We start from the raw sequence: 21,005 nt of genomic DNA on the forward strand, positions 1-21,005 counted from the left end.
CTATTATGTAATGATCCAAAAGGAAGTGAGGCATTAACTCTTTAGTTCTGATTTTTCTTTCTAATTCTACTTCTTTATATAATTTAAGACTGGCTACAATGATTTATGTTTTACTATATATTCCAAAAGTACCAGCATCATAAGTCCTTGTGCATGTACAACATTCTTATTACAGATGGGTGAGCATGAATCTAAAATGCAATGTCTTCTAAGACTGAAGACACAAAATGCACAAAAGAAGTATATGAATCTGGGCAGCAATCCAAGCGTACTGTAAGACAGTGCCATTGTATTGACTTTCAAGCTATCGATAGATCTTGAGACTTGTGAAAATAAGCCAAGGAATGCAACATCCATATCTTAACTGTATGTTTTCCTGTCCTCTTACTCATTTTTCCAGGTGTAAACAGAGTTACCCACTTGTTACCCACCTGCAAACAGGGAGAGCAGAGGCATCTTAAAAACCACAGTGCCAGGGCAAGGAGCCTTAGAGTGGAAGTCAAGAACACTGTCTTCTCATTCCAACTTTGCCCTATAAGCCCTGCAACCCTGAAGAAGTTTCTCTCAACTATTAAAATAAGAACAGGTAAAATAATATACAGGATACTGTTGGTAATAATAGTGGAAAGTTTGTAAAAAATAATTAACAGATTTTTTACATTCAAAGATTTTTAACATTCATGTAAATGCTTCCTGAAACATACAATTTGGTCACTATAGACCAGTCTATATTAACTTAAGAAATTAGTACATATCTGTCTCTGCCTTTAACCTATCTAGAAAATATAAACAGAAATGATTAATTTTACCAAATAAACTGGTAAAACTTGCCAACTTTTAACTGAAATGACTGAGTAAAATAATCACATCACCTATGCTCATTACAATGAACTGCAGTCAGTGGCAATACTTTCATAGAAAGATTAATTTCTAGCTCAAAGATGAAAATTCACATCAATGTAAAGTAAATCTCTCACTTTAAAATCAGTACTGAGAGGATGACATGTGACCATTTTTTAAGTCTTTCAGGGGATCTGTCTTATTGGTGGTAAGCACTCAGAAAAGAACAACAAAATGCTAAAATTTTATGGCTAATACAATTTTGTATACAATAATTTTGTCTACATTTCACAATCAAGTACTACTTACACAGAATTTGGGGTAAGCCCCCCTGAGGACCTAAAGAATGGCACTTAGGTCCCATTATAATTTTTGTATGTGGTGTCAAATATTCTCATCAAATTGTTTAGTCAATTAAAACATTACTCTTTTCAGGGAACTTTGAAGGGATATTAATTCATGTTGAAAAAAGGAATTGTTGATTAAATCCAAGAGAGTTACATCCATTCAGTTGCTCCTTATTGGATGATTACTAGCTGTTACTTTACAAATATCACTGCGAGGATTAAAAAGATTTATCATAGAATCAGAAGGTCAAAAATAAGCTCAGAGAAGGCTAAAAATATTCCTTAAATTTAATTTTTAAATGCAGCTTTCCAAAAATCAGACATGTATTTTAGAGCAATCTTGACATCTCCAGAAGTGCATAAATAAATTTAAACCTGTCAATGACCTACTTTAATGAAATAAATTACAACCATCTTAAATACTTGTAATTTATCCTTAGGATGATGTTGAGTTGCTAATTTTATTATTCAAAAATTATAAATCGTGACAAATTGAGCAAAATCAACCATCTAGAGGAAGACATTAAAATAAAGACTTTAGCTAAATAGAAAACTGAGTTGGCCTATTCCTGAATGTCTTATCATTGCTGAAAATTCATAAATCTTCTCAGAGAGGAGAGAGGAATCATAGGAAAATACAAGCCTAATTACTAGAGTCAATTCTACACACACCAAGTATACATATATATATTTAAAGAAAGCAGTTTGACAATATAGAAGGTAACTACCATGGCAGGTACATTACATGGTGTTCTTCAACCTCCACTCTCCCCTTCCTCCTTAGTAAACACAATAGTAATTATTTTTCTGATGAGTGCATTGCTTCTTGGAATAAAAGATTACATGCTAGGAATAAATATCATAAAAGACTACATGCTAGAAATAAATATTTCCAGGGAAATCTGCTTAAAGAAAACTGACTCGTGTTTGGGAGCCCATATTTTTTCATGTTTTGCCTTTCCTACTTCTGACCTGTAACATATTTATGATGGCTAGAGCTTCAACAGCCATTCTGCACCCTGAGGTCATCTTAGTATGGAAGCCATGCAATAGGAAAGAACAGAAAAGTGAGAGCTGAGTCTCTGATGACACCACAGAAGCACCATACAATCATTCCAGCCTGTATCTAGACTACTTTAACATGAGACAGAAATACATTTCTAGCACCTTTAAACTACTGTTATTTTGGATTTTAATGTTTTTTACTTTTTCTGTTATAGCAGCTAAAGTGATTTTAACTAACATAGTCAATTTTTCGAAATACTCAAAAGTAATAACTGAATAGTCTACCTAATTTGTTTTTACTTGATGACTGTGTTTACATAGACTCGATTTTAACTTTTTTCTATGCTATTAACAGTTTTTGTGAGGTTTCTTAAAATACTAATATATCTTGTAAGAAAATCAGCACTATGGACAATTTATCTTAAGAATGCTTTCTTCACATATTATAAGAGACAGAGAGAAAAAAATTACTGGAAATTCAACTCCTAAGGAAAATTTTCCCTTCTAATTCCCTCAAATACAATAACCAGTACAATGAAACATCCTACAAATTTGTGTTTTGTAAAACAACTTAGGAAAAAAGAAAAGAAATAGACATTTATAAATCTTCCACTATTCCATTACTTAGTTACTTAGCAGATATTTTTGTTTAATTCTCCCAATAAACACTTTAGATAGTTAATATTATCCTCATACTTTAAAGATGAGGTAACTGACGCTTGGGGATATTTAGTAATGCTTTCATGGTCTTCACACAGTAAGTCCAATTTCAAACTCCATACTCTTTTCATGATACTCTGGTACAGAACATGGATTGACGTGTGAGAATATGAAGAGCACTTTCTAGTTCAAACACTTTTCTATTTTTCTTATTTCCAAGATTCTGTTTTTTAAAAATAATTGCTCTTACAAAGAAACAAAGGTTAAATGTTCAATTTCCAAAATGAAAATTACAACGAAACCTCCTGATGAAAGCCTATGGCTCTGCAGAATCCTATTTCAACTATGTGTAAGAAAAAAGAGCAAGAGAGGAGGGAAGAAACAGAGTGAGAGGGAAAGAGAAAAGAAAGCTAGTTATGTCCATCTCGGCCTTATATGAAAAGGACTCTGTTCAATTGTATACTTTTTCTCTCCTACTATATTATGTATACTGGGACTATGAAAGCTTTCATCTTTCTAACCTAGAAATAAAAATACAAATAGCTACAAGATTTTAGTATCAAAAAAATTCCCAGTACAGTAATCTCTGTGTCCCTCATCTTACTTTGATCTCCTTCTCTTTCTCCTCTAACTGAGCAGAAAGAAAAAGCAAAGTGTCAACAGTAATTTCTTTTTTATTTTTCAAAGTAAGTGGCTGATGTATTAAGCTCTCAGGCTACAAAGTCATGAAAAGCAAAAGAAAGTCATTATAGTGGAAACAGAAACCACAGCCTCCTCCAAATGTTTTAGAATTCATATTAAAAGTAACTCTGTACTATTACTATGTATACACATGTATAATGTGTATGCTCACATGGCTTATAGCCAAAAGTAGAAATACAAAGTCTGACAAGAAGAAAAGTTACTGTATATATTTTGGAATCAATTAAAATAACATTTAAGCAAACCAAGGTATTTATATTATAAATTATTTTTGGAAGATTATCATTTTTGTGGTTGATGACTACAACAAAATTAATGTTCTTTTAAGTGTCACAGAACTTACTAAATATCTTGTAGTTGGTATAGTAATAAAAATGTATGTTATGTTAAGTGATGTTCAGTACTTACCACCTCCTCCTCCAAGAAGACTGGCATTTGCTGTTTAAAACAAAACACAAGAGACATTAAATAATATGTATAAGAAATATAGCATATCAGAATAGTTCAATATTAAGCTGATAATGATCATATGTCTCATATACATTCATAAACACAAAATATTTACTTTTATTTAAAGACAGCCTGTATTACTATTTTATGATAGTATGAAAATTAAAATATTTCACTATTTTTATCTTTTTTCTCTTCAAATGGCTATTTTTATAATATATTTCCTTCTAATAAAATTAAGCACATATTGAGATTGTTTTATTCTCAGTTCTGCATCTAAATTAATCTTCTGAGTTCTCCATTTTATCAAGTAGAATAGAACAATATTATTTAGCCAATTTCAATGATTTCAAAGGACAATGTAACAAAAAAGTATTATGGCAATTTAAATTAAGTTAAATACAATAGAACAAAGCTATCACAAAACATTTTGCAGTAAGAAATAACTCCTAAATAATAACAATTTACTACTTTTTCTATTAACCTTTTTATTTTTAGGAAAGAAAGAAATGTTAAACAATGCTGTGCCATTTCTTACCTATTTATTCATTAACCCAGCACACACATTTATAGGAGCTAAGTAAGTATAAAACAATTCCATTTGGATTTCTTTCAAAAGGTCAAATATTCAGGAAGTTCCACTGCAGGTTTCTGCTGAAGCATTAAACAACCTTACGCATAAATTTATTCAAATATAATAAACAGAAAGCATAATTCAATATACACTACATTGAGTTTTAATCCATAGAGTTCTTCAATATCACAGGAATTATTTCATGCCACTAAAAAATAGCCCGGCAGTAATACAAGGAGAGTAGGTCGCAACCAAGCTCCACTTCTTTGTAAACACTGGGACTGTCTAACTGTTGCTCTTGCTAATTGCCCTCAGTGCTTTTGTCACAAACATGGTCCAAGAAGCAATGTCATTAATGGACCATAAACAAAACTCACTTCTGATGTCATAAAGTTGTCCACCACCCTATCACTCAGGTCTGTAAGTGTGTGGTATTTACACAGACAGTAGCCAAAACTTAAGGTCCTGCCCTGAATCCAGCTTTGTAGCTTTTGAAGTGGTAACTTGTTGAAGGGGTCTGAGGACAGACATTGAGAATTCTACTTGGTCTCACACCCTTTAGTGGAAAAGAGAAATTTCATGATCAACCATGTCTGTAGGCTAAACCAAACATTTTTTAAAATCTCAGCTACATGCATTTATAAAACCACATGAAATTTCACACTCCTGCTGATTTTTTATTTTTATATTTGACAGAGAACTACCTCCCTATCTATAGGTTCTCCAGTTCCCTGGGACTCCATCTGTTGTCCTCCAATTTTCACATATTCATTCATAAGGAAAAAGGTATTTTTAACAACCAACGACAATAATAAATAGGAGCTCTTCACTTAAATTATCATGCTCAGTAGCACAATAAGACAATATAGTCTATTTTCATCCAATGTTTTGCTCAATAAAGGTGGAGGTTGCCTGTTTTGAGAGCGCAGCCCAAGGCCCATCTGTTTAACCAGGCACTTGTCCAATAGATGTGGGTGGATGAGTAGGTGTAGGAATTGGAATTCTAGTTCTGGCCAATCATCAAGTTAGTTTATGTCAAATGTGTGCTCATGTATTTTACATAAGCATATCCAGTAACATTTTAACTTCACTGTAGAACTATTTTACAAAATTGTGGCATTCTACATAGCACACCATCACTTTTAAGGTAATTCCATATGTATTACCATCCATGTAATCGAATCTTAATTTAATCTTGATTTAATCTGCTTAATCATATTCAAAGAAGTTCCAAAAACTATAAATCCAATAATGATTTTTCCAAGGAATCCATCAAATTTGTCTATTTTATACATTTCTATTCTCTAAAAAATAACAAAAAACTTGAATTTATTAGCAAAAATGTCAAGGCAATTTTCTTCAAAAAAGTGATGTAAAAATATGCAAGTAAAGGTGAAACTTCATTATTTCTAGTACTACTTTCCCTTCACAAAGCACTCCAATAACTGGTTATCCAACATTCATTGGTCAGTTGGATTCATGTTACTTCTTCCATTTTACAGAAGTGAAATGATTTTGTGTGTCGAAAATTAATAATCATTTAGTTTCTATTTCATTATATCCAATAAATTGAGGTATATCCTAATTAATTGAAAGCTTCTTAAAGGCAAGGTCTGAGTTTAATGGTTTGGCCTGCAACTAATAAATTTTCAAGACATGTTTTCTAATAGTGAGATAATTGGTAGATTTAATCAATTTCTTCATTAATACAAGAGGTATTTGTTTACCAAAGTGTGTGAAGAAAGCAAACTTTGACCATTTTTCTTTCTATAAAATCAAAGATTACTTAAGAAACTCTTAAAGTTTATTTGGAAATGATTAGTAAGAATGCATAAAATATATTTATGTCCCTATCTAAATTTATTTCTAGAGGGAATTCTGGACACGCTTCCTATTAATCCTAGAGTTTCACAGAGAAAGGAAAAGAAAAGGAAAGAGGAAAACTTGAAGTTCATGAAGATGATGCCACTGTTTCTAAAACAAGATTTAAAAATCTCTTCTCTGAGCATGCTTATGAAGCAAGACTATTTTAATTCATATTTCCCTGAAATAAAATGTCTCCTTTATTACCAGTGGAAGGAAGGAAAAATCAAGTTACAGTTATTGTCTCAAAGACTGATTCAATGTAAAACTAAAATGAGCTATTACAAGATAATGAATTTGTGTATTGTACTTTTTCTTCCCCCTAAAATAAGTTCACGCAAGGACATGGAGTTTTACTGTTTATAAAGGGAAAACAACATGAACACAAAATGGAGAAAAGGGTTATCTGAAGCTAATTTCATAGTGTCAAATATGGAGAATTGATTTCCAATATCCTAAAAAAAAAGTTACTTTTTTAAGAGAATTTTTTTCTTTCATTTGAACCTAGTTTTAAATTTTTTAATTAAAAGCATCAAATTTCTATAGCTATAAATATTCACTATTAAAGTATTAAAACAAAAAAATGAATACAATATAGGAACCCCTTTCTTGGGATATTTAGCCTAAATGAAAAATGATCATGGCAGTTGTAAATACCACATTAATATATGTTTTTCTCAAAATACAAATGAAAAAATGCTGGGAGAGGTAAGTCACATCGATCATGAGCCAGGAGGCTGAGGCAGGAGAATCGCTTGAACCCGGGAGGCGGAGGTGGCAGTGAGCCGAGATTGCGCCACTGCACTCCAGCCTGGGCAACACAGTGAGACTCCAGCTCAAAAAAAAAAGTGTTTCAAATACTTTTTTTTTCTTTTTGCCCAGTAATTTTTATTATCTACGCAGTAATTGTTTGTTTTTCCACTCCATTTCCACCGCACCCAAGACTATCTGTTAAACACACAAGAGTCTGGGAAGCTAGTCTTTAAACATTGATTAAAACAATTTGTGCAGGGTTTTTGTTTGCTTTTCATCATTATAAAGGAAATTATACTTCTTTTCATCCTAAGAGAATCCTGACCACCTAGTTTAGTTTATTTATTCTGCTTTCTTATTACAATGGAGCACATGGGATATCAAAAGGACTGGGCAAAAACTTCCCCAGGAGCTCTACTTAAAACACCAATTTCATTCACAACATGTTATCCCCAAAGATAAAAAAGCTGAAATACCACCTTTCAGAATGGCACACATTATAGTCCCTATAGTTTGAAGCTCTAAGTAGGAAGTACTAAAAAATCTGATAAATTAAAATCCCCAGCACATGCATGACTCTAGAACCACTTTACATAGGAAGCAACCATCTCACCAGACAGCTGTGGAAATACAATCTACGCTGACAAATACAGCTATCAGTTTGGCAACAGACCACTGTCGAGGCTTTACTAGATTTGCACCTTTTAAACAAAATCAACAGAATTCCAGAGGTTTGGGGCAACAATGTAATTTCCTGCTTTGAAGCTGATAAAGAGAGAAAATTAAGACTAGGCTTAACTGATTCACATGTAGAAACCAGGCATAAACACATGATTAATACTTTACAGTTCATGTTATTACAGAAATTGAAGAAAAGATTGATTATTCCAGTATCTGTGTTGTTTGTACAAGCTGTCGCTCACTATGAAGCCAAAAATAGAATACAATGACCCCTACTACTGATAAACAGGTGAAAAGGCATCAGAAATTGGAAGTCTAATTGGGATAATTAACAAATAAAACAAAACAGAATTACTGATGTTGAAGTTCAAGGAAGGAGCTAGAGCTGCTTCTTGTTTGCCTCACCAGGTACTCAGTGACTTCTAGGAATACTGTAGCATGGGCAAAAAAAAAAAAAAAAAAAATACACCAAAAGCTAAAAACAAACAAACAAACAACCTCCCCTGCTTATTTGATCCAACCCCTTCATTTTACAAAAGTAAAAAGCTAAAGAGGATCAAAGATGTTGTTAACTCACTTGTCTAGGATCAGATCCAGAAGAACCCACCATAAGATAGTGTCAATTTAAGTGTTTAATAATAACTCCCTCTTAACAAATTACAAATATGTGTATGTGTTTCTGTGCGTGTATTCCAGCCCTCCCACTCCTCAAAATTACATCCAAAGATGGTTATAGAAAACAATATGCATGGAGTCTACCGAATGTTACTCTACCCAAGATCACCTAACTTAATTGTTAAAGGGTGAAGCAAAGCATTAGCAGGCAATCCCTAGAGTTCCATTATGCAATGTATCTACTGCAAAATGAGAGAAATCAGAATGTGCTACATACCAGTCATCCCTTATCACACTAAATTGTAGATCAATTGTAATTTTGATAATGATGATACTGGCTCAGTTACAAAAATGGGATTACTTGAGTAACCCAATCTGGGGCTTTCCAAAGAGTGAACAAGCATATCTAAATAGGGAAAAAATTAGTTCAAATGTTTATTAGTTTTATGGTTATAATTATATGAAACACTTGAATAGCAGTTTTAACTTGTCTTTAACAAGAAAGGTTTTGAATAAATACAAACCAATTTTCAATTAAAGAAATGAAAGATGTGTTTATTTAAGAGAATATGATATGCTCTTAGCCTGATTAAAACATAAGCCTCAACATGTACCCATATATTGACACTTTTTGTGGAGCTGCCTGATTTGTTTCAATAAAATCAGAAAGCAGAAATATTATCTTGCCTAGTACCTGTATTTCATTTTTCTTATAATATTATAGCATCCTCAATTCTCTAAAATAGTGAAATAGCAAGTGAGATTTTTGTAAAGGTTTATTTTATATTATAGTTTTATTTAAAGAAATCAGCCAAAAATTAATTCTCAGTCTTAATAAAGACATGGGAAGACTGAGATGCAGATGACCTCAAATGAAAAGGACTTGGGGCTAGTGAAAATGCATAGGATGATTCCCCTGAGAATTCTTATTAAGCTGTAAAATCCATGAAGGAGAGGCCATGTTCATTGGTATCAATGGTACAATGCATGATTCTTGGCACAGAGCAGGTACTGAACAAATATTTGTTAAATATGTAACTAAGGGAACGAATGGAAGATAAGAGAATGAGAGAGAGGGGTAAGGGAAAGGCATATTTCTGGGACAGATGAGAGACCTCCAATAATAGATCATGACTCTTTTACAATTTTGCAGCCAAGTGAGGCTGTGCCGGGATGTAGCCAAGCAGATCTAGGTCCAATTCCAGACTCTATCATTGACCTTGAGAAAGTTCCTTAAACTCCAGATTACACTCCTGGAGTTTCTGTTTATTAAACAGTAATTTGGTACAATACAATTATGGTCAAAGTACAGGTTTGCTGAGAGGAGTAAAAGTGGTAACTTACATGAATGTATACCATGGAGCCTGGCACATGCCACGGGTCAGTAAATGTCAGCTTCCCATTCCATGACCGATTTATGGTGTCATTCCTTGCAACCATGCTAGGACGTAACAGAAAACCCCCACTATTTCAGACCAAGCCCAAAGTCTGTCACTTTGTGGGTCTGCGGCCACGTTCATCTTGGGGAAGTATAGTTTTCTGTGCCTACTCTGAGATGTTCACTGCTATGCTCTCATGGGAGTTTAAGGAAGAACTTAGGACTTAAGCACAGAAGAGGGTGAGGAACAAGGCCATCTTCAGATTTCTTAAAAATTCTGTCTTTGGGCTTAGGCCAATTAAAAAATAATTCTGTAAGTCCATAAAGTAAATGGATGCCAATATTTTGAATATTATAACTATGTTTTCCTCTTCTGGGTTATTCTGATTATTTAATTCAAAAAAAAGTTGGGGCCAGGCACAGTGTCTCACATCTGTAATCCCAGCACTTTGGAGGCCAAGGCAGATGGATCACCTAAGGTCAGGAGTTCAAGACCAGCCTGGCCAACATAGTGAAACCCCATCTCTATTAAAAATACAAAAAAAATTAGCTGGGTGTGGTGATGCATGCCTGTAATCCCAGCGACTTGGGAGGCTGAGGCATGAGAATTCTTTGAACCCAGGAAGTGGAAGTTGCAGTGAGCCGAGATCACACCACTGCACTCCAGCCTGGGCAACAAGAATGAAACTCTGTCTCAAAAAAACTCAAAACCAAATGTTGGCTATTTTATGTCAGATAGCTCCTGTTTATTCTTCAAAACCCATTCTCTATACATGCCCCTGTTCTCTGCCCAAGGCTGCTGACATAGGTACTTGACATCAAAAGGCCCTCTCTGAACATCTGCCTTTACATGGGTTCAGTCAGTGGGGAGCCCTGGCAGACGATGGGAGATATTAGAATGCATTCAACATTTTCTTCCCTGGTTCACTTCCTGTAGGCTTACTGTGAGTCGGCTATGTCCCTTGAAAGAAGGTCATCATTCTAATCAAGGTTCTTTACAACATGACTTTTTCTCTTTCTGGGTTCTGATATCCTCCCCCTCTCCTTGTCTCTTTGTGCCTAGAGTGGCAACAGCTGTGCTGTTGGTGGCTTCTGGTCCATGAAAAACTCCTTGAGGTTCTCCTATACCACACCTGGCTCCAGCTCTTAAATTATTGTAATTTGACAGCATCATCTGTTTCCTGCTGGGACCTTGATTGAACCGGTATGTTTTATACAGACTGGTCACTGATGGTGGCTAGCCTAAATCTCACATTCCTTCAGAGGCCAACTCTTAGTCCAGATGGTTACAAGGACGGCTCCTGTTCTTATGTTTCCATTTGAAGAATGACCAATGTAGCAGACTGTTTACTTTGTTAACTAAAAAACATAAAATATGTAAGTAGAATAAATTATATTTAAAATATATAAAATATAAAGTAAAAGATACTCACTTGAACATGTTAAAGAATGTAGTATAAGGCTGGGTGCAGTGGCTCACACCTGTAATCCCAGCACTTTGGGAGACCAAGGCGGGTGGATCACCTAAAGTCAGGAGTTTGACACCAGCCTGACCAACGTGGAGAAACCCAGTCTCTACTAAAAACACAAAATTAGCTGGACATGGTCGTGCATCCCTGTAATCCCAGCTACTCAGGAGGCTGACACAGGAGAATCGCTTGAACCCAGGATGCAGAGGTTGTGGTGAGCCAAGATCACGTCATTGCACTCCAGCTTGGGCAACAGAGTGAAACTCCAAACTCAGCTCCTCTTAGCTACCATTTCCTTCCACACTTTTCTCCCTGTTCTTATACATATATGCAAATAGCTGGTGCTTCTGAGGTTATGACAAAAATAAAATTGCCATGCAACATAATTTTCTCATTTATCAACATATCATGGCTCTAACTAATGAAATAATATATAACACACTGTAAGATTCCAAAGTTTGAGTAAAACTACTCCCATTACTGATGGCATTTACATTGTTTCCAGTTTTGCTGTTAGAGGTAGTGTTCTAATAAAAATCTGTGTGTTTGTGTGCGTGTGTCTGTGTATGAGTGTATGTATCCACATAGTGGGGCTTCAATAAAATAAGTTCTCTAAAAAGGGCATCCTTGTCCATTGTTGGTGAGAATGTGAATTGTACAACCACTAGGGAGAACAGTCTAGAGATTTCACAAAAAAACTAAAAACAGAGCTACCATATGATCCAGCAGTCCCACTCTAGGTAACCAAAAGAAAGGAAATTTCGGTATTCCAGCGTTTCAAAGAGATTATCTGCACTCTTGTGTTTGTTGCAGCACTGTTTACAATAGCCACGATTTGGAAGCAACCTAAGCACCCATCAATAGATGAATGGAAAAAGAAAACATGGTACATCTACACAATGGAGTACGATTCCGTCAGAATAAAGAATGAGAATCTGTTATTTGCAACAAGGATGGAACTGGAGATCATTATGTTAAATAAAATAAGCCAGCCACGAAAAGACAAATTTTGCATGTTCTCACTTATTTGTGGGAGCTAAAAATTAAAATAATTGAACTCACAGAGATGGAGAATAGAAGGGTGGTTATCAGAGGCTAGAAAGGGTATTCAACGGGTGAAGAGGAAATGGGGATAGTTAATGGGTCAAAACAGTAATTAGAAAGGATAACTAAGAACTAGCATTTGATAGCACAACAGGTCGACTATAGTAAATAATAATTTAGCTGTACATTTAAAAAAAGAGTATAAGTAGATTGTTTGTAACACAAAGGCTAAATGTTTGAGGTAACAGATACCCCATTTACCCTGATGGGATTATTACACATTACATGCCTGTATCAAATAATCTCATGTACTTCATATATATATATATACACACACACATATATATATATACACACACACATCTACTATGTAGCCACAAAAATTAAAAATTAAAAAAGTTCTCCACAGTATTATGAGTAAAAGAACATATGTACTTTTTAAATTTAAGAGTTTAAGAACATTATTTAAAAATGTATATTAAAATAAGTCAAAATTAGCTGAAATGTAACATGCATAACTATAGCTTGGAGAATACCTAAATCATCAGTATTATTTTATGTTTGTAAATAATTAACCTGAATCCAATGTTTTGATATGTTATACGAGATTTCAGTTCAATGGGCTGCTTCTGATTTAAATGCAAACTACATCAATGAAAAGTTTTCACCTATACTTGAAAAGATACTTAGTTTCAATTTCTGACAGATTTCAAACATATAAATTTTTAAATGGTCTGCTTTTAATGTAAAAATAGTAAAACTATCTCAACTAATGGTAAGTCTATTTAACCACTTTCTTTTCATGTTTACTAGTTACAAAACATGACAGGTCTTGAATTTAAATGAAAATGAAAAACTCGGCTAGAAAAGATTAGAGTAAGAAATTTTCCACTACTTTCTAATTAAATTTCTTGGAAATTTAAAGTATACTTCAGAAGCTTAAGGTTTAAAACCTTGAGACGATATTAACTTACTATAAAGATGTGGAAAATGTATCAAAAACCCACAAAGATATGTAAGAATGCTTCAGCTCAATAAGAATTTCAAAACTAAATATCATGTTCCCGTGATAATTCTAGGCTTTCTGCTTCCATTCATCTAAAACCAACCATTAAGACACTTCATGTATGCCAGCCATTGTACTAGGTAGCCATTGCTTTTGTACAAGTGCAGTGGAAGGCTAAAGAGAAATGGAATGCAATGGCTAAATATAATCGCCAGATAATTACTCAAATTTACATTTATACCCTGAATCCTAACTAAAAAAAATAGCTAACATTTATCATTTTTGTTAGATGCCAGGCACTTACTAGCTAATTTAGTAACCCAAAGAACCCAATAAAGTAGGTACTGTTGTTTATTCCCACTTTATATGTTAAAAAATTAGGACACAGAGAGGTTAAGTAATATGTCCAAGATCAAAGGTTGGCACCAGTATTTGAAGCCATGTAATATTACTAGAAAGTTCACACTCTTAAGCACCTCCCATAAGAGAAGCCGAGTCTCCAACCCACAAACAAAACATGGCAGAATAAGGATTAAAGTAGAAATTATATAATCCCTGTTTCTGTATTTCTCTTTTTTAAACTACTGTAGCATATGAAGACTTTCTCTAGTAGTGCCAATTCTACTTACACTAAATTAATGAAAATTCAACAGAACATATGTTCCCATTTCTTCTTTTTCCAATCTAGACGCATCATTTTAAAGCAATATTCTTCTTCCAGTTTGTGAAAGTCTTGTTACACATCTAAAGTGTGCTGATTCACGCAGAAGCTGACCTGGCTCTGCATCAACCTAACACAATGCTTGGATCATCAAGCAGTTTGATCTAACTACTTGCACAAATCTAACTTATGATGTGGTCAACTTATGAAAATCATAAAATGAGCTTTTGTGTGATTCATTTCCATTAGACAGTTATGCTCTGAGTCACCTAGCCAGTGGACAAGCTGACTCATACTTTAGTAAGCTTATCAAGGTGGAAAATATGCCTGTAATAACCAAATAATGGAATATATAAATAGATACTGAAGACAATTTTCTAAGCATCTATTATTTAACAGGCAATGTTTAGGAGTTGATCGTTATGATATCTGTAATCCTCCAAACCATCTTGTGAATTGGGAATTTTACTTTTCCTGTAACAAATGAGGAAACTGAGGCTACAGTGAGGCTAAATTACTTGCTCAAGGTTATGGGCTGGTAAGTAATTATTCAATCCAATGCTTGAGCCCTTTCATCCAACATCAAACAAATGTTCTTTCCAATATGCCAGACTATCTCTTAAGAAATTATTTTGTTTCTCCCGAATTCTTTCAAAATAGATGGATATCCAATGCCCACAAAAAGGAATGTATTCAGTTAACACCAACATCAAAGGCAGTATAACTGTTTTTTTAACCAAATTTACCAGAAAAAATAGCATTTACACACATCATACAACTTAAAATTGTAAAAATTTAAATATTTTGCTATACCTTTCCCATATTATTTATTAATGTTATTATAATCAGCAATTTTGATGTCACAGATTCTGGAATTATCCATGAGAATACACATTTGAAATATTATATTTAATATCCTGATAACATTAGCCAAAATTTGACATTTAAAAAGATAAAAATTCTCAGTATGACTTTAGGTAATATGAACAATTAAACATACATTGCTATTAATGAGGGCATATATGTCTTAATTATCAATGCTTAAAGATGAGCTAAATTTAGATTTATGAAAATGATAATAAATAGTACATTAAAGCTTGGCTCTCACCAAATAAATGCAAACTGGCTAACCTAATATTGTATATGCTTATAGTTAAATTCACAAAATGAAAGTAAAATATATGTTTTCATCTGTCCTAAGTTTTCTATCATTAGCACTCCTCATCCTTGAATTCAAGACCATAAAATAGAGAATCTTCATTATGACCTGAGATAGCAAATAAAAAACCATAATTTTTCTATCCTAGTCTAATAATTTAACTTCAAATTGTAATTGCCTTCTATCAATATATAATAAAAGTTACATTATTCAAGATTGCAATAAATACATTACTATGTTTACATCAACTGTTAAGTATAAAATAGTCATCTCCTTTAAGACATGGAAAAATATAACTTTATCAATATCAAGTTTAATTATTTACCATACAAGACACACTTCTTTTTCTGTACACAGGAGACAAATTATAATTTGCATCCTGTGGACATTAAAATATACCAATTACTTTTGTTATTACCGTTCCATCAGGCCAGCTGTGGATTCTATAATGGAGATTAGTTTTATTCTGCTGCACTGAAAAGCATTGATATTAATCTCAGACAAAAGTATTATCATTGGTAAGCAGCTGATTACTGACTACAGAGGCTTTATAAAATTATTATTATTTAACAAATCTCTCAGGATAACTAAATAATACTTACTAAAACTAGTTGTAATTCTAATGTCACTATGAGACATCCAAAGACTAGAAATAAAACAGATGCAACAACAAGTAATAAGAGAATTTGCATATGGTATCTCAGATGCAATAGATGTGGTGTCTACTAAAAAAAGTATTTAATATTAATCCTTAGTTTCATCAGTAAGTTATATAATTTTGGGCAAGTTAGCTAAACTTCTATGCCGTTTATAAAGAATACAAATTATAATTTAATTATTTAAGAACTGTTTGTAACGTAGTCACTATTTCTGGCTGTTCTGGAATGATTGCTGGAAATAAACAGGTAAGTAAAATAGTCACATTAAATTATATAACTATAGGCCAGGTGTGGTGGCATAATCCAGTACTTTTGGAGGCTGAGGCAGGAGGATTGCTTGAGCCCAGAAGTTCCAGTCTGTGAAACATAGAGAGACTCTGTCTCTACAAAAATAATAAATTGCTGGGCATCATGACATGCACTTATTGGTCCTAGCTACTCAGGAGGCTGAGACAAGAATATTGCTTGAGCCAGGAGTTGGAGGTTACAGTGAGCTATGATAGTGCCACTGAACTCCAGCCTGGGTGATAAAGCAAGACCTTGTCTCTTAAAAAAAAAAAAGATATAACTATAATAAATAAATCCATAAAGTATATGTTGTTATTTTTATAATACATAAATGAAATATTTAAACATCAGAATCATGATATTGAAGATGTTTTTAAAAATTTTTTACAGGTTGATAAGAGTTTATGATATTCTATTTTACAAAATTTTGCCCTCTCAGATGAAGCTGAAGTCTGGTGAAGGTAGCATAATTTATTATTTCTGGTTCCTCCTCCCACCCACTCCTGCTAAATAAAACTGTAAACCCTGGAGATAATGCAAGAGGCAACCAAAGTAAAACTCTGAAAGGTACAAGAAGGAGGGTGAACGGATTAGAGAACCCAGGACTGGAGAACAGCATAGTTGCAGGGCATCTTACAACCTCCCACCAAAAGAAAGAAGGTGACCCACATCCAGTGTTTCCTGACATCCCACGTAGCAACAGAAGGCAGCCCAGGTAGGCTCGATTCTCCCTGGGATTGAGCAGGCGCATCACTGAAGATAAGCTGATGAACCAGCAGGAAAAATGCTCTCCTTCTCAACAGGGCCTGTGGCTTCCCTCTCCCACCAAAAGACACAGGCAAGCACCAGCAAGGGTGCATCAGGCCTCAACAGCCACCTGCCAGGAGGATCTGTGGGCCTGATTTTCCTCTCCCACACCAAGGGATGCTGATGGCCGGGGAGCACCGGCAATGGGGATCTTACCACAAGCACCCAGTCCAGGAAGGGCTTTCCATCTCCCACAGACAGGGGCTTCCTGTCTCAACAAGCTTCTGGCCTCAGGAGTCATTTCTTTTCCACCAGGCCTGAGAAACCCCTCCTTCACCAAGACACATGCAGGTGGGAGATGCTGGTGAGGGAGCAGTGGAGGGCAATCTCCACTACGATAAGCAGCTAGGCCTGGAATAACTCTTCATCCAGTCAGGCCAGAGACTTTCTTTCCCTATCTAGAAACACAAAGAAGCCCAGCCTAAAAAAAATGTGTTCTGTCCCCTCAGGCATCACAGTATAGACCACAGGGAACCCCACCTGCACCAGATACACCAGGCCCACCAAAATAAGACCACAAAATCTTGGAAAATTAAATTGTCCTCGGAACCACTGCCCACTAAAGTAGGCTAGGAGTTATGATCTAACCTTCACAGAGTTACTACCTACTAAAATAAAAGATTTGAATAGGACCCAGAGTCTCCTAAAATGAACAGAGCCTCAGAAACCCATGGGACAAAAACAGAAGATCCCAGAAGTTGAGGAGAAAGCGAGTAGGCCCTGAAAGAGTATTGAAAGAAAGAACAGCTGATGAGGTCACAAATTTTGTGATATAGACCAACAGATTCATGAAGTGAACCCCAAATGAGATAAATTTGAAAAAAAAAAATCCATGCTATAATTAAACTTCTAAAAACTAAACACAAAGAAAAAAAGCTTGAAAGCAGCCAGAGAGAAATAGAACAATTCCTATAAAGGAACACCATCAAATGACAGCAGATAATCCTTCGCTGGCAGCCCCTTCAGTAATTACCTCAGCAGAAAACAGCTGCCTCACTCTAGATCACGCCCCTTCCCTGGGCGGCTCACATCCAGTGCCTTGGGGATACGAGTCATGGCCCTCTGCCCAGTGCTGATACTTGTGGGCATATAAAGGCCCAGGCCTTGCCCCAGCTGAAGACAATTCTGAAGGGCCCTATCAGCTTCCTAAATGTTCACCTGAGGCCTTTATTGAGATTACAACATAGTTTAACATCTCCTACTGCCCAGTTTTGTCCTTTTCCCCCCCATTTTCCACAGGTTTTTATCCTGAAAATGCTCCCTGAGTAATATCCTGCAAGCTAATCTTTATCTCAGAGTCTGCTTTCTAGGGTACCTAACCTTCAACCATAATCATGGGAGTGGGTAATAGCAGGAGAAAGCAAGGCCTAACCAGGAGGCATTTAAACTAAATGGAGTGAGTCTGTGATCACCGGACGCTCTCTTTAGAACACGGGGCATCCGATGCCTCTTTGCCTTTAGTTTTAGTTTCAATTCCATTGCAATAAGAAAAGTCTCCCTCAATGTCTTATTGCATTAAGCTAGTCTAAACGTTCCTTTACAAGCATTGCTTTAAATTAAAATTCTAACATTTCAATTTTAAAATTGGACTTCAAACCTCCAATGAGTAAAGTAAAATTAATATATATAATATGAATGATAATGATGCCAGTTTATGGAGTCATTGTTGGAGCAAGTATAAAAAGTATACTTTTTGAATACTTTTTAAATGAAACAGTATAAAAAGCATTCTGAAAACATTTTTTTCTTAAAAAAAAAACCTGGAAAGAAGTAGACCTATATATATTTGTGTGGAAGAAGCAAGGAAGTAAATTCTTGGACACAGAACTATTCTTATAGATCTGAATAATGTAAATATCAAAAGCCTGATGCTCCCTATGGAAAATCTTGTGCTACAACTCTAAAATTTCAAAATGTAGTAACAGGTTACCTATTAATCAATGAACACTTGTTGTGCTAACCTTGAGAACTTGCTGAAATCATGCCACAGATGACTGATTTTCTTAGAAAACACTTCATGATCATATTGCTCCCAGTGCTCAGAGAGTCATAATAAGCCACTCTAATTCATCCCAACTTTGTATGTTTTGAGTAAACTCCCTGGAATCTTGAAGCTTCTTGTTTTGTGTCATTATAGTATCCTCTTTGCTTGTGCATTTGAACCTCTACTATGCTTAATGCTACCTGCCAGGCCCTTCCAGTAGCCAAACTCTGTCCAGTCAATAATCTCATTCCCACCTCCCAATTCTCTGGACACAAGGGGCCACTGCAGAAAGACTATTCGGATGTTAACACTCATTGCCTAGTTGTCAATACTCTCTACTTCCTCCGTGGTACCCAAGAGACTGACAATCTCAATTATGCCATCAGCCTGAGCTGTAATTCACTTTTTCTGCCACATGTTGGCCTTTTACTGTGATTCTGCAAAAATGATACAGGTATGGATAATAATAAAGTTGAATATGTGTTTTAATACAAAGAAACATTTCTTAATAGAAGGATGAAAGGATTAGACCAAATTACCTTATCTATTCCTCTCTGTTTAGTCAATCCACTCTATTTTTGTTCCTCATTAAAATATTAAGTCAGATATTGCTCATGGTTTCTGCCCAGCAGGTTAGTGGCAGAATCAATATCAATTTTCTGTGAGCCAAATTACAGAAAAAAAGGTAATATGCCAGGTATAGTGCCTTATGCCTGTAATCCCAGCAATTTGGGAGGCCGAGGCAGGTGGATCACTTGAGGCCAGGAATTCAAGGCCAGCCTAACCAATATAGGGAAACCCTGCCTCTACTAAAAACACAAAAAGTTAGCCGGGTGTGGTGGCGCACACCTGTGATCCCAGCTACTAGGGAGGCTAAGGCATGAGAATCGCCTGAACCTGGGAAGCAGAGGTTGCAATGAGCTGAGATTATGCCACTGCCTCCAGCCTAGGTGACAGAGGCAGACTGTCTCAAAGCAGAAAAAGGTAATAAATGAAGGTTTATTCATTTATTTATTGCTGAGCTAAAAATTGACTAGTAGCTCAGTAATCAAGACTAGATAGCATGCAGTTGCATAGTATTCGGGAAACACCCCATATTTATTGTCTTAAAAAATTTTAAACAGTGATATGTTTCTTTTCAGTTCTACAGTTTAATTCCGACAAACATACCATCGCTATTGGTTTTTATAAAGTAAAGATAATATTTCTAATTGATAATTTTTAAACTGAGACAATAAATTCTAGAAGATACATCAGACATATATACACAGCAGTTGGTTCAACTTAACATCTTCTAAAGTTGTTAATCTAATAACTTTTAAAATATTTTCTAAATATTCATTATACAGAGGCATGACTCATGTTTTCATTCAAATTGACCCTCAAATTTAAAACTTTCTAGTGACTATTCAGGAAAGTTTTAAAGCTCACCAATCAGATTCAAACAAAATAACACTACCCAAAGACATATTATTTAAGACTCTGAAAGGTCAAAGACAAAGAAGATCCTGAAAGCAGTAAGAGAAAAGAAGCAAATAACATATAAAGGAATTCCAATACATCTGGCAGAAGACTTCTCAGGAGAAACCTTGTAGGCCCAAAAGGAGTGGGATGATGCATTCAGAGTGCTAGAATGAAAAAAGCTTCCAAAAATACTGTATCCAGCAAAGCTATCCATCAGAAATCAAGGTGAGACAAAGACCTTCCAAGATGAACAATTAATTGCTACCAGACCTATTCTAAAAAAAAAAAAATGCTAAAGGCAGTTCCTCAAACTGAAAGAAAAGGATGCTAATATGTGAAAAGATGCTAATGTGTGTAAATAAAGTATCTGAAGGTATAAAACTCACTGGTAAAAGTAACTATGCAGACAAATTATACTCAATTTAATATTTACTCCAATACTGTAATCATGGTGTGTAAACCACGTACATGTTTAATATGAAGATTAAAAGACAAACTATTAAAAATAATATTAATTAATTACTTAATATGGTATAGGCAACATAAAAAGATGTAAACTGTGACATCAACACTTCCAAACATGGAGGGAATGGAGT

General features: G+C 34.8%; 1 protein-coding gene across 2 annotated transcripts in view; it reads right to left on the reverse strand.

Annotated features, from left to right (window-relative positions):
- The window catches only part of MACROD2 (mono-ADP ribosylhydrolase 2), a 2,078,532-nt gene that overhangs the window by 1,560,169 nt on the left and 497,358 nt on the right, over window positions 1-21,005 (reverse strand). For both annotated transcript variants that reach the window (XM_012474868.3, XM_064377970.1), the window contains exon 4: window positions 3,963-3,992. In XM_012474868.3, the coding sequence (XP_012330291.2) occupies window positions 3,963-3,992 (30 nt within the window). The remainder of the gene's footprint in view (window positions 1-3,962; window positions 3,993-21,005) is intronic.

The sequence above is a fragment of the Aotus nancymaae genome, unplaced genomic scaffold (genome assembly GCF_030222135.1).
Source record: "Aotus nancymaae isolate 86718 unplaced genomic scaffold, 86718_ANA_hifiasm-v0.15.2.pri h1tg000001l, whole genome shotgun sequence".
In the NCBI taxonomy this organism is placed as follows: Eukaryota; Metazoa; Chordata; class Mammalia; order Primates; family Aotidae; genus Aotus; species Aotus nancymaae.